Here is a 13,193-nt window from a genome sequence, read left to right as displayed (position 1 = left end):
AAAGAGGGAAACTGAATTAGTAAAAACTAACGGTGATTTAAAATAAATGTTTTTGATTAGGTTTTCAAAACTAATTTAATTTGTAATATTTCAGAGGGTAATCCAATCACAGGAGATGGATACAAGTCCATGAACGGAGAGATCAACACTTATGTGGCACCCCTCAATGGAAACGCTGCTCCCATCAATCACAACCGCGTTCCTCCCGGCGGCTACTCTTCCGGACTGTGGTAGACTCTTCCCGGCCCTCTCCATATCGCTATTAGCAACCCCGGAAACAAAGGACACAAGCCAAACTAAATTATATCGCTTCCAGATAATTCTTACATCGGTGTAGACCCCGGCGATTTGTTGAATCGACTAATCTTCACTAGAATGCAAGTACTATTGACATATCAAAGCAAGGCCAATTTCATTACTGGCGTTTGAGTTTTTGGCAGTAAATTGTTTCAGTCCAAGTTTGTCTGTTGGCGTTTTGTAAAATTTTGTACTCGATCGGATGTCCGCGTCACCTTTCATTAGAGAAGTTGTCGATGCATTTAACAGCTAAAATATTGATGGATATACTTATATACTTAGTTTTATAGTGATATATACCACGTTATTTGAAATTAATATATACAGAAAGTGCATTGTTCGACCGCAATCTTGATGATTCTTTTTTCATTTTTGTGTGTAAGCTGCCTTTAATTTTTTATGTATTTATATTCATTTAATGCTTTATTTTTTGTGCTTTTTTATTTAAATTATTTCAGTCTACATAATAAGCGATATTATGCTCTAACATCCATACTCCCGTATGCATTTTTTATTGTTCTATTTTATCTTTTACTTTTATCAAAAACTATAGATTTAGCGTATTAGAATTTAGGTTTTGAAGGCTAACAATTTTTCTTATAAATTTTAGCGATACTAATTACTAAATATTATATAACATCTTTTCTTTATATTCAAGATACTTTCCTTACAATAATTATTTTATAGTGGTGTTAAATTTAAGTTACTCTGAGAATAAAAGTGTGCGCATTTTGGATTTGTATAGATAATGACGAATCGATACGATTCAGAACTGTGTGAGACTAAGGGCCCAGTATCAGGTGCTATAGAGATGGTTTACGAAGCGGTTGTAGTAACAACTTATTAACGGCTGTCACCGTTCTCAGAGGTTGTGTAAGTAAAGATCAGATTTCCTGACACCAATCAGCTATGTCCAAAATTGTTAGAATAGTGTGCCTTCCTAGAATCCCAAGAGAGAGTATAGACGTGTTAACCTAAAATGTATCAAATTTTATATTTCATTTGAGCCTCATTTCTGTCTTTGGAAATTTTGAAGCATTTTTATACTTTTTGTACTCACCTTGCGTATTTCGTTTCTTTTGATTGTAACGTAGCACCGTTGGAATAATTAGTATCAGATCTTGATGCTCTCCCTAGGTTATTATCACATTTAGGATTGAAAACATTCTACATATTATTTTTAATTATTGATAATATAAAAATCAAAACTTAACTTATTCAACACATCAATCATTTTTTTCCTTATTTGAAGATATTGTATAATTACTTACAATCATAAGCTACTAATTATGTATATTCATATAAGGTTTTTAGATAATATTCATTAAATTAGTAAATAAAGATTTTTCCTAAACTATTTTCTTATTTCAACCTTTTACCAAAGTGAAAGATCATCAAATTAAAAACGAATACTTCCCTAACCTTGAATTCCTTCGGGACATTCACTCGGAGGGTTCGTCCTTCCGTTAAATGTCCTATCACTAAACTCTCCAAAAATCAATAATGCAATTAAAACAAAAACATTTTAGTAAGTATTAATTAAAATTTAAAAAATACCAGTTGTGTGGCATGAATCACTCAATTTTGGGTGCTTTGCCAAAAAAAAAAACAAATGAAATGATGACCTTAAAATAAATAGTTACCAAGTTCAAGTTCATGAATCGAAAATTTGAAACTAATCATGCCAATCAATCCATAAATTTAACTGCGTATTATAAAAGTTATAAATATATTTGACAATTCGACGTATGTCAAATATATTTATAACTTTGTGAGGAGAATGGAACCATCCAGACTCCCCCACATCGCACGGTACGGCCAACCCCATGGTAAACGACTCCCGGGCAGACCACCAAAGAGATGGGTCGATGGTTGGGAATCAACATCGCAGGAGGCTAATCCCTCTTAAAAACAGGCCACAAGGCCTACATCAAGTTGAAGAAGAAGACAATTTGACATCAAAAACTTGATGCCAAAAGCTGGAAAGAAATATTAACTGAGAGAAAGTAACAAGTATAATTCCAATCAGGAAAATGTAACAGTTAGGTAGCTTGTGCACTACTCGGAATTTTACCGTCCGGCAGTCCGGTTTTGAAAAATAAAAGCGACTACGACAGTTAAGCGTGATTGAATTTATGCGTAACGTGTTCACGCACCGATTCGAAGAAAGATGGACAAAAGCACAAGCCAATCCAAGCCAATCATCGTTTTATCACGCTAACTGAAGTGCCGGATGGTAAAATTCCGTGTAGTGCACAAACGCCCTTAGGGCGCTTACACGCAATTTTTCTGTACGGCGGATGATTGGCTTGTGCTTTTGGCCGTCTTTATTCGGATCGGTGTGCTTGATCGGTGCGCGTAAATTAATAATAAAACCCTTATCCGCACCCCAATGATGCATAGGGCACTGCGTCATATAAACGCAGTGTTATCTTGATCGTTTACACATGAAAGAAAGGTGATCAGCCCTCCGCTTTAGGTACGAGTCCAGGGTAATAATATTGAATAAATATTACAGTGAAAAAATCACTTATATTTATTTTACCCCCCTTGGGAATCGAACCCGGGACCTTCAGAACGGTAGCCGAGCTTGCTGACCATTACACTACGGAGACGGACATGCGGAGGCGCGTAAATTAGATCACGCTAAACTGTCGTAGTTGCTTTATTTAAAAAAAAAAACGGACTGCCGGATGGTAAAATTCCATGCAGTGCACAAGCGCTCTTACCCATTAGGCACATCTTTACTTTCCTGTTTACAAAATTGGTTGCAGTTTACAGTTGCACTTATATTTTTAATAAAATTGCAGTTTTATCAAAAATGTTTTACTTCCATTTTACATCCGATGGTGCATAGGGCACTACATTGGATTAACACAGTGGGTAATTTGTTCACCAATTTTATGAAGGCAAGGGGTGATCAGTCCTGTTCTTCAGATTTCTGGATATAGGAGTGGCATATATTTGATGGAATACAGTGAACAAAGTGAAAGAGCTGGGGGTGAAGTATATTATTACTGAACGAGGAAGGAAATGGAGGAGGAATGGAAGTAGAAAAACATAATACAATTAAAATTTAATATCAACAATTAGGGCTATTGGGGTTGTGTATATGATTATTTTGATATAACATGTTTTAGAAAACAACCCCAATTCCTATTTTACTTATATTGTTTTGCTTTAAAATGCATTGTAAAATAATACATTTAAAAAAAATACCATTGTTTTGTTGATGACCCATCAAGTGTTTATTTAAACTAGTAATTTTTTAAAAGCCTGGATAAAAATTATCAGGTTGCTGTGCTGGACTTATGATGAAGGTGTTATCTATGTAGATAAGCCAAGGTCTGTAAATTTAAGTTTACTTCTTTTCAGTAAACCGACAACTATCCTTTTTCTAAAACATTGATTTCCTGATAATACAAATGGACAACCAAATGTCAAAGCCGTAATAAATAAAAGTCTGGAAGCAAAGTTTAATTTGTCCATATATTACTTATATATCGCTCACTCCTTTCAAGAACGTCATAAATCAAAAATCGTCAATTTTCAGTTGTGCATGTTTTCGGATTGCCCAGAAAATGTACTATATACCAGCAAAAGTGGCATATTTTTTACTTAATATTTACCCGCTACAGGGCAGAAGGTGTTGTTTTTGCATTTTGAAGAAAGGGTATTGTTTAATTATTTTTTTAAATATACTAAATATTTTTCAAATGGACAAAAACCTTCAAGTTTTACCTTAAAAGATCTGATGCACAGTAAAAAGTTCAATAAGTGGCTTGATATTTATTTTTAATACATTGTGTTATATTTTTAAACTTTGAAAACGTTCTCCTGAAAAATCTAGTTTTTTGATTTATGACGTTCTTGAAAGGAGTGAGCGATATGTATATAGATATAGTACTCAGAATTTAGCCCCTGGTATATTAGAGGCAACTTTTAATTCAATTTCAAATTATTAATTTTCAATTAACATATACATTACAAACAATTTTTTTAAAGCGTATACATTAAATATGTACATACAAAAATCGAAAATATGCAAGAACTATTGCTAAAGGTGTAGGAAGAATCCCGCTTCGGAAAACTCCTTCAGACACATGGGAACAGATCAATATCCAATGAGATATTGTTCAACATAGCGGTAGCTCTTCCTACAGGCATAACCATCGGCAGGTTGGTCCTGTGTATAGGAATGTGAAACAATCTATGCCGACGCTGTCTTAGGTAACTATCGGAAACGTACAGACCAATGTTCCGGATAATTTCAGGATTATCAATCAGTAGTACTTCTAGTAGTTATGAGCAAGTTGGTTACATACATGGTTTTTATCCACGATCTTGGTTTAGTAATATTTTTTTATAACACATAAGAGATAAAAGAATGAGTCTTATGCTGGGCATATTGCCAGGAAGAAAGGGAAGTATTTCTAGAAGGGAAAGGAAGGGACAGTTGAAGAAAAGTGAGCAAGAGGGAAGCAACTTAACGGGATTTTCTTTATGCCACATCGCCCAGAGTCAGGAAGAATAGAGACGAATCATGCAATATGTTTAGACATCCTAAAAGGCACTAAGTAAGGTGAGAAAAAAAAAAAGAAAAAGAATTTGTAAAATATGTAAACGATGTTCCTTGGATCTTTATATAAAAGATATGTTTTAAAATAATAATTAAATAAGATTAACAAATATCGCTTTTAAGAAATCAAGTTGTGAGGTCCAACAAAATTATTTTACAAAAAAGCTCATGAACTCAAACAATAATTAGAATTTTCCTACAGTTAATTTTATTAAAATTCTGGTTTTTCCAATGATTTTTTCATTCTCAGAGTTTGAATGTTTTATATTTTAAAATTCTAAAATATAATTATAAAAATCACTGAATGTTTTTATTCCTACGTTTCATTTATGAAAATATTTTTCGAATTTTGGTACCGTATTTCAAATCATCAAGCTTTTAAGTATACCAATTAAAAATTTCAATTAAAATTTGCACAACATGGCCATTGAGGCCCTCTATGAAGACCTTGTTAAAATTAGTAAATTATTATGTCCCTTTTTAATCCAACATTCAAGACTATTCCTTTACTCAAAAGTTATAAAGAATTTCTCATAGATGGTGCAAGTATAAACAATTTGTAAATATGCAATACAACTGCCAATTTGTAAATATGGGTTGCAGAAACATTTTGTAAAATGTTGCCAGCATTAACATTTAAAGTACCTGGAAAAGGACCTGTTGTGCTACCAAAACCGCCGAAAAGGGAATAAAACACCAAGTAAAGAAAGCTGCAGCTACATCAAAACACTTTACAATGTATTGATAGAATTTAATATTTATTTGTATTTTACCAATAATTTTTATACCTCATTGTTTTTAAAATTAATATCCCATATCCATCAATAATACCAAATTTTCATTGCTTAAATTTTTGTGGTGATGTCACCACAAAAAATGCCCATGTGGGCGAGACATGAACTTTCGATGCAGTAGAGAAGCACTGAAGATTTATATAACAATATTTGCATATTCAGGAGGAGAATAGATAGTATTTTCTCGTAATAATGAAGCCTCTTATTTCAAATAGTTAAATATAAAGTAAGATTAAAAAACTGTTAAAATATAATCAATCAAAACTGGTGTCTTTTCTCTTCCTTTGAGGTGGTAATAGATAATGCGGGAAACTATTTGTATTACCTGATAAAGCTTTTTTTAATTTTTATTTTTCATAAAACATAAAACTACAAAACTTTCTAAAAATTGTATACATATACACACACACACACACATACACTCACACACACATATGAATCCATGTACCGTGGCATATGCAAAAAATAAATAATAAAATTATCATGATAGATAAATTCATGATAGATCTTTTATATCATTCCCTTACAATTTTTATTTTTGTGGTTATCGTTATTCATATTGGAAAGTACATTTTATGACATAAACATACGTTTGTTTATTGGGAATACCCATAGATTGTAAAACAAATGATCAAGGAAATATTGTTTTCGCTTGATATATTATTTACTTCATGTATTTATTTTTTTAAATCAATATAATTACTTGAATTGGATCAAAATATCTTTTTCTGTAGAATTACATTGACGAGTTAGGGAAAATTAGTTATTGATCATGAACTCCTTTATTCCAGATTTTATTTATTATGAATATAATGAGATAAAAACATTTTTAAATAAATCTGATAAGCCACTGTTTTTTATTTATGTAAAAATACCATCAAACTTTATACCAAATACTGTAGTTAAAAAATGTTCAGCATAGCGCTCGAAACTTTTTTGATTATTTGTGTCGATATGATCAAAGCCATTTGGTCTGTTCTCTCTAAAAGCCCTTAAAATAAAGATAATAAAATACTTAAAATGTAACTTTGTTTTAAAATCACTATAAATATTTTAATATAACTTAATTATAATGCACACCGGTTAGCTTCGCTAGACATTAAAATTAAATTACAATAAAATATTTATAGTGATTTTTAAACAAAGTTACATTTAAATTATAAAATGGAAAATCACAAAGTTAGTGCTTCAAATATAAATTATGCAATAAAATACATTTATGAAACATTAATACGTTTATTGCCCAGCTGGGAAACATTCCCTACTGAAATCTGTTTCGTGAATTACTAGTGTTATGTCTCTCCAAAGATGTGAGGCAATATCAAAACACATACGATATTCAGCAAAATCAATTCGATGATATATCTAATACAACAATCTCAGTGAATGTCTTCACAAGATGTATTTTTTTGTGGCGATTCAATTTCTATAGTGACGGGTCCATCATTCTGTATGTGTACTTGCATATAGGCTCCAAATACACCATCTGGAATCAACCATTATTATTTAGAAAGATAATAGTGTCATCTCATGTACATGTTGATTATCAGTAGCCAAAAGGGATGAATCGCTTTTTTTCAGGAGCGCATTTGAAGCGTAATAAAGCGTTATAAAGCAGTCATCAACCTATTGCACATGTATATTATTATTTAACAATAGTTAAATAATACTAGTTAACACTATGCTATCTTGCGAAACCACTTTGGTGTCCCGCAAAAACTATCAGGCAAATGGCGGTAATCCGTATTGGTGTCGTGCACAAAATTATCGAGGTGCCGGTGACATTATCCAATATCATGAGACAATATCTTTTAATATCGTGAAAATAGAGGGACAGAATTGAGAACTCATTTTAATTGATGATGATAGTAGATTAGTAAAACTTGACAATTTATGATTGTTAAATCAAACCTAGAATTGTATCGCTATTTAAGGACAGTCGGTCCATTAAGTCTTCACATTCATTTGAAAATGCCATAACTAGGCGAAACAATTGTCACAATATAAATTTTTATGTGTTTTTTAAAAATAAAATACAACTTAGTAGACTCAAAAAATCTGTGTTTGATTTAACAATTAATACATAAATTAAAATGGAGTTTTACAAATTAAACGCCAAATCAATAAATAAATAATTTATGATCTTCTGAAAACCTGGAAAAACGGCCAGCGACAAGCAAAATTATCTGAACCAGTCCTACTGGCGCCAAACAAAAGAATCCTGATTAGATGCAGGGACAGCATAGTGTTAACAAAGTTAAAGAGCGTTTTGTGTGTCTCCAGAAAAGTAGTGATTTGTCATTCATTTAAAAATAAATATACCTTTAATCTTTTCTTGATTATAAAGTCTCCCTAGTTCGGCTAGAAAATCATTGTATAAGGATTGAGATTGTTCTCCTCCCATAGCTTTATGGAAGTCTGGTTTCCTTCCCTTGAGAGAGCTATAAAGCGTAAATTGACTGATACATAGTACTTCCAGCTGTTTATCAGTTATACTGTGGCTCCATCTCTTACCAGCATCGTCATCAAATATTCTAAGGTTTAATATCTTCTTAGCTCTGAAAATTTAATAATTATTACTTAGTCAATTGATAGATTTTCGAATATAAGACCAATGGAAATTTCATTTACCCATACAATGCATTTATTTTACATTCATAAGATAATCACTTCAGTGCATGAATGCGTTTAACCACCTAACAGTTAAATTTGTGCGAGAAAATTCACCAGTGAAGAAATTTTCTCCAATAAGTCGAAACAAGACTACCCGAACACCGCTTGGGTTAGTAAAAAAATATTTATATATATATTTGTCACAGGCAAATTAAAGCCGAGAAGTTGGAATACAATTTTCACGAGCCGCACTCGGGCTCATCATTACAATGCAAACTCCTTGTCCTAGTCACACTCACACTCCTAGGCTAAACTGGGAACTGGTAAAACACCGTTTTGGAGCTACAATTAGAAAAACAAGCATTATAATCAAGTTTCAGGGTCAAGAGTTTCTTTACTTGTAAGTGTACACAGGATAGCCTTAGGATTTAGGATTTACAGGAGAGCATTTAGGATTTACAGGATTCAATAGTGTGAAGGCTGTATGGAGATCAGATTTGTACCCAATAAACACCAAATGCCAACTATTCAACATCTTCATTGAATCTATAATGTCATTAATTGATTCGGCAGTCACTTTGTGGTAAAATCTCTCCATTTTTGATTAATGTTTTTAATTAAGAATCTATAATGTTCTGAAACATGGCACCTTTCAAGGGCTTAGGACAACCTTATACTTAGCTTTGAAAATAGGTGTCTCTGACACATTTTAGACATTCAATGGTTTGACTTTATGAGGAAGATATAAACAAAGAGCAGGATACACCAATCAATGGTCACAACAGTCACCAAGAAAAGGTGATTCAGTTGCCTCAGTCGTATACTAGCAGCCAACAGACATTGACTACGACTACATTTGTTCCACATTGAGGGCGGATACGGATTATATAAGTGAAGTGAACTTACAAATATTCATAATCTTGTTTAGTGTCTTCTCGACAGATGCCGACTAGAATACATAATCCTTGTCCTATGCTGTTTATTAATTCATCTCCAACTGAAAAGTTAAATCATCTATATTAATTGAAAAATTCATATTAAATATCGCTCTCAAGAACGTCATAAATAAAAAATCGTCAATATTCAGATGTGCATGTTTTCGGAATGCCCAGAAAATGTACTATATCCCATCAAAAGAGGCATATTTTTAACTTAATATTTACCCGCTACAGGGCAGAAAGTGTTGTTTTTGCAATTTGAAGAAAAGTTATTGTTTAATTTTTTTTGAAATAAACTAAATATTTTTCAAATGGAGAAAAAACCTTCAGGTTTTACCTAAAAAGATCTGTTGCACGGTAAAAAGTTCAATAAGTGGCTTGATATTTATTTTTAATACATTGTGTTATATTTTTAAACTTTAAAAACGTTCTCCTGAAAAATCAAGTTTTTTGATTTATGACGTTCTTGAAAGGAGTGAGCGATATGAGTGATAATTCTGATGGCATATAACATTACATTTTTTTACAGAAGATACACAAGCAAACATTTTTGCATAGAAGTACACTACAATAGTAATGTTCACACGCTGCATAAAAATGTTACATGTAGTAAACTCTCGCAAACCTCAGATGTACGAATGAGAAATTCACACATCTGAACTTGGCAAGCGTGGTTCAAATAAAACTGTTGTGTCATGGTACAATCGTGTTGTGTGGGGTTAGCTACAGGATAGCGCAAAATATCAATTGGATTGTGTCAACTTTCATGGTTCCGTGCTGGTGTTTTCCCATGTGGTCTAATGGGATGGATATGTTATGTTTTCCCCATGTGGTCTTATGAGATGGATATATTATGTTTTACCATGTGGTCTAATGGGATGGATATACTATACTTCCATCTATTTACCATTTCTTTAAAAATAATAAATAAAAAATCATAATCATTAAAACTTTAGTAACAATTTTTTTTCTAATATTGTCATTGTTGAAAAATATCAGGGTTATTGATTATAGAGAAATTTGACTCTTTTGACTATGAATTTGTGGACTGGATAGTTGTGTATATTTATAAAAAGAAAAATAAATAGCGAAGACTCTTTTTTTAGAAGAAAATAAAAGATTTTTAGAGGCTTGTCTGTAGGGAGAATAGAAAGGATAGGGAAGGTAGCTATGAAAAATTCATCACAAACACGCAGGCCAATTGAAATAAAATAAAAAATTAATTCATTTTGCACTTGGCGGGAATCAAATGAAAATGTCCAATGTTTTATTTCAAATTTCCACCAGTCTTCAAAATACCCATATGTTGGATGCTGCGGGAAACCTATCTCTATCTGGGAACATTGTAGTGATGGAAGTCATATTTTTTTTTGGTCTGGCTTAGCAGTTGATTTATTTTTATTTTTTTAACAATTGCCTAAAAATCATGGTGCGTTTTTATAGTCCATAAAATACGGTATGTATAATGTTCACAAACAATTATTGCTCAAGTGCAAGTTATACCTTAGATTTATAAAACTATACTGCTATGCAGAGCTTTTTTTCATGCAACGCGATGGAACAGCATTTCACCATCTTTTTTCAATATATGTTTTTTTAGTTAAAAGCTTGACATGAAGTGAGTTCGGAGACCTTTAAAAAAAAACCCTGTTGCTGTGTATAAACAACTAAATACAGTACAATATTGTTCCCATTCATTATTTCAATGAAGAGGAAATTAAGTAATCGGTAGTTCCCTTATATTGTAATTGTGGGTTTTTCCTTGCTCAGTCATGGTTCTCTGACGGATTACAGTGTGATGGATAATGTTAATTTAGATAAAATTTATTTACGTATTTCTGTAACTTTTATCGGAAAAATAATGTTTGAGATAACCTTAACGTCTGTGATCGACTACGCGTATTGTTTGTTGTATAACAAATACCTCATATAACACAAAATAATAACAAATAAAATACTGGAGACGCAAAAAACTGTGAAAAGTCTGGATATAATTAAATAAAAATGCATTCAAATGCCAAATTTATATGCCTTTTTATTTAGAGTACCGTAGAACGGGGCTACTTGAACTTTGATGTGTTACTTGAGCCCAGTACAAAAAAAATATTTAGATCGCGGTATCGATCGAAGTATCGTGGCAGTAAGTGTCACTTGTCATCAGGGAAACAATGAATCATGTCGATACGTTCATTCTTGTAGACCAAATACAGATTTAAACCTTTTTATTGTACTGGGCTCAAGTAACACTTCAAAGTTCAAGTAGCCCCGTTCTACGGTACCTATATCGGTATTAATATCAAATGTATTTAATTATAGTCTCAAACATCAGAGATGAGTTAAGCACTGAGTCTAAATAGGACTTAACTCTGCTTGATGCTACCCATACGTAGAAATAGTGCTCGTTGGCAAATAAAAAGAGAAGACAAGAGATTACGCAAACCTGGTAGCTTTCAGATTGGTGATGTTGGTAATATTTGAACTCCGGTAACTGGTCAAATACAAACTACACTACGAATGTCACCAACTGTCTAAAGGTGGAGACTGACCGGTTCATTTCGTCGTAACGTAACACGTTACGATGCAAGCATTCAGGCAGTCAGTACAGCGAGCCGAGCGCTCCATCCATAGTTTCGGATGCTCGCTGATGCTCGCCGCGAGCTATGTTACGGCCTTATGTTACCACGAAATGCTCCGGTCAGTCTCCGCCTTAATGGAAACTTTTGACGCTCATTATTTTGCTCCGTCTAATGGTGGTTACTATTAGTGATTTTACACGCTAATAATTATTTGATATTACCCTGGACTGGTCCCTGAAGCGCAGGAGTTATCACCTTGCCTTCATGTAAGTAATGATCAAGATAACACTGCGTCAATACGATGTAGTGCCTTATGCACCATTGGGTGCGAATAAGGGTAAGAAGAAGAAGAATAGTGGTAAACCCTTTTTTTACCATTCGGTGCCGATAACCTTAATTTAACTATGTTAGCTGGATCAGGCAAATGTAGCAGCAAAGTCAAAACGATTAAAAATTATTATTATATAAAGATTACCACAGAGACTAATCTAAACAATCATAGCGGGAGTACTTATATTATCAGCGACGTATAATGGCGAAAGAATTTAATTTACACAAATAATTAAAATATGTATTACATTCAACGGATTTAACCTCAAAAAAGTTTTGTTATTTACCTGTGACGCTAGCTTTAGTGACTCGTTGAATAATTGCCTTCATTTTACAGGCAAAATAAATACGTATTGGAAAACAAAGGCGTACACTTATTTTATGTAATAATAGGTTTTGACAATTTATCAGAACATCAAAATTTATATTTTCTCGCCGACATTTTGACGTTTAGTAAATGTTGCCATTAGTTAGGGATAAAAAAAAACATAAAAATGTGACGTTTGATATTGTGGTTTTTAAATCCGGGAAGGAAAATAAAACTATTGTATTTCCCCAAACTCTAAACTATCCTCTTATCATTTGAGCAAAAATAAACATGGTCATAGTTTTGAGTAAAGGTTTATAAAAAATAAAAAGGATGCTATTTTTTTAACCCCTAACCGCACTCAGAGTACACAGAACATAGGATCAACGTGGTATAAGTATAAAGTTGATCGTTAATTACACGAAAGTGAGGTGATCACTCTCGGGCTCTTTTTTTTTTAGATAAAGGAGTGGAATCTATTAGTTGGGATACAGATGAACGTAAGTCAAGGAGGTTAAGTTAAAGGACACAACTGCTATGGAAATGAGAGAGGAACAGTATATAGGGAAAAAGGAAAATATCGGCAATGACTAGAGATTGCATACCCGTACTCGTACTAGCTAGAGTAAGTTTGACACAGCCAATATGTACGAGTCCTTTGAAGAAATTTTTATAATAATAATAACTTTGGATTACTATATGAATGACGGAATAATATCATCGATGAACTTTTCTCTGATAACCTTTTCTAACCTTTAG

The 13,193-nt window shown here is 32.7% G+C and overlaps 2 protein-coding genes across 4 annotated transcripts in view; one reads left to right on the top strand and one right to left on the bottom strand.

The window, feature by feature from the left end:
- The window catches only part of LOC148308227 (microtubule-associated protein Jupiter-like), a 34,693-nt gene extending 34,422 nt beyond the window's left edge, over positions 1–271 (top strand). Inside the window, exon 3 of the mRNA XM_088262159.1 lies at positions 95–271. Coding sequence (XP_088118285.1) covers positions 95–234 — 140 coding nt within the window. The 3' untranslated portion in view covers positions 235–271. The remainder of the gene's footprint in view (positions 1–94) is intronic.
- A 6,177-nt stretch (positions 272–6,448) lies between these two features.
- LOC148308226 (D-aminoacyl-tRNA deacylase 1-like) lies at positions 6,449–12,589 on the bottom strand. Of its 3 annotated transcripts, XM_088262098.1 has the most exons (4): positions 12,415–12,589; positions 9,190–9,280; positions 7,993–8,228; positions 6,449–7,156 (listed from the first exon to the last, which is right to left on the bottom strand). In XM_088262098.1, exons 1-4 carry the CDS (start codon positions 12,455–12,457, stop codon positions 7,050–7,052), a joined length of 477 nt encoding a protein of 158 aa, XP_088118224.1. In that variant the 5' UTR covers positions 12,458–12,589; the 3' UTR covers positions 6,449–7,049. The 3 variants fall into 3 exon arrangements, with proteins under 3 accessions (XP_088118224.1, XP_088118225.1, XP_088118226.1); XM_088262099.1 differs by lacking the exons at positions 6,449–7,156; positions 7,993–8,228 and adding an exon at positions 8,428–8,625 and having other exon boundaries at positions 12,415–12,576; XM_088262100.1 differs by lacking the exons at positions 6,449–7,156; positions 7,993–8,228 and having other exon boundaries at positions 9,186–9,280; positions 12,415–12,576.
- Between the last annotated feature and the right edge of the window lie 604 nt (positions 12,590–13,193).

Source organism: Brachycentrus maculatus, unplaced genomic scaffold (assembly GCF_059751285.1).
Source record: "Brachycentrus maculatus isolate JH-2025_06_01 unplaced genomic scaffold, ASM5975128v1 h1tg000173l, whole genome shotgun sequence".
Classification (NCBI taxonomy): Eukaryota; Metazoa; Arthropoda; class Insecta; order Trichoptera; family Brachycentridae; genus Brachycentrus; species Brachycentrus maculatus.
This window is presented reverse-complemented; position numbering and strand designations above follow the sequence as displayed.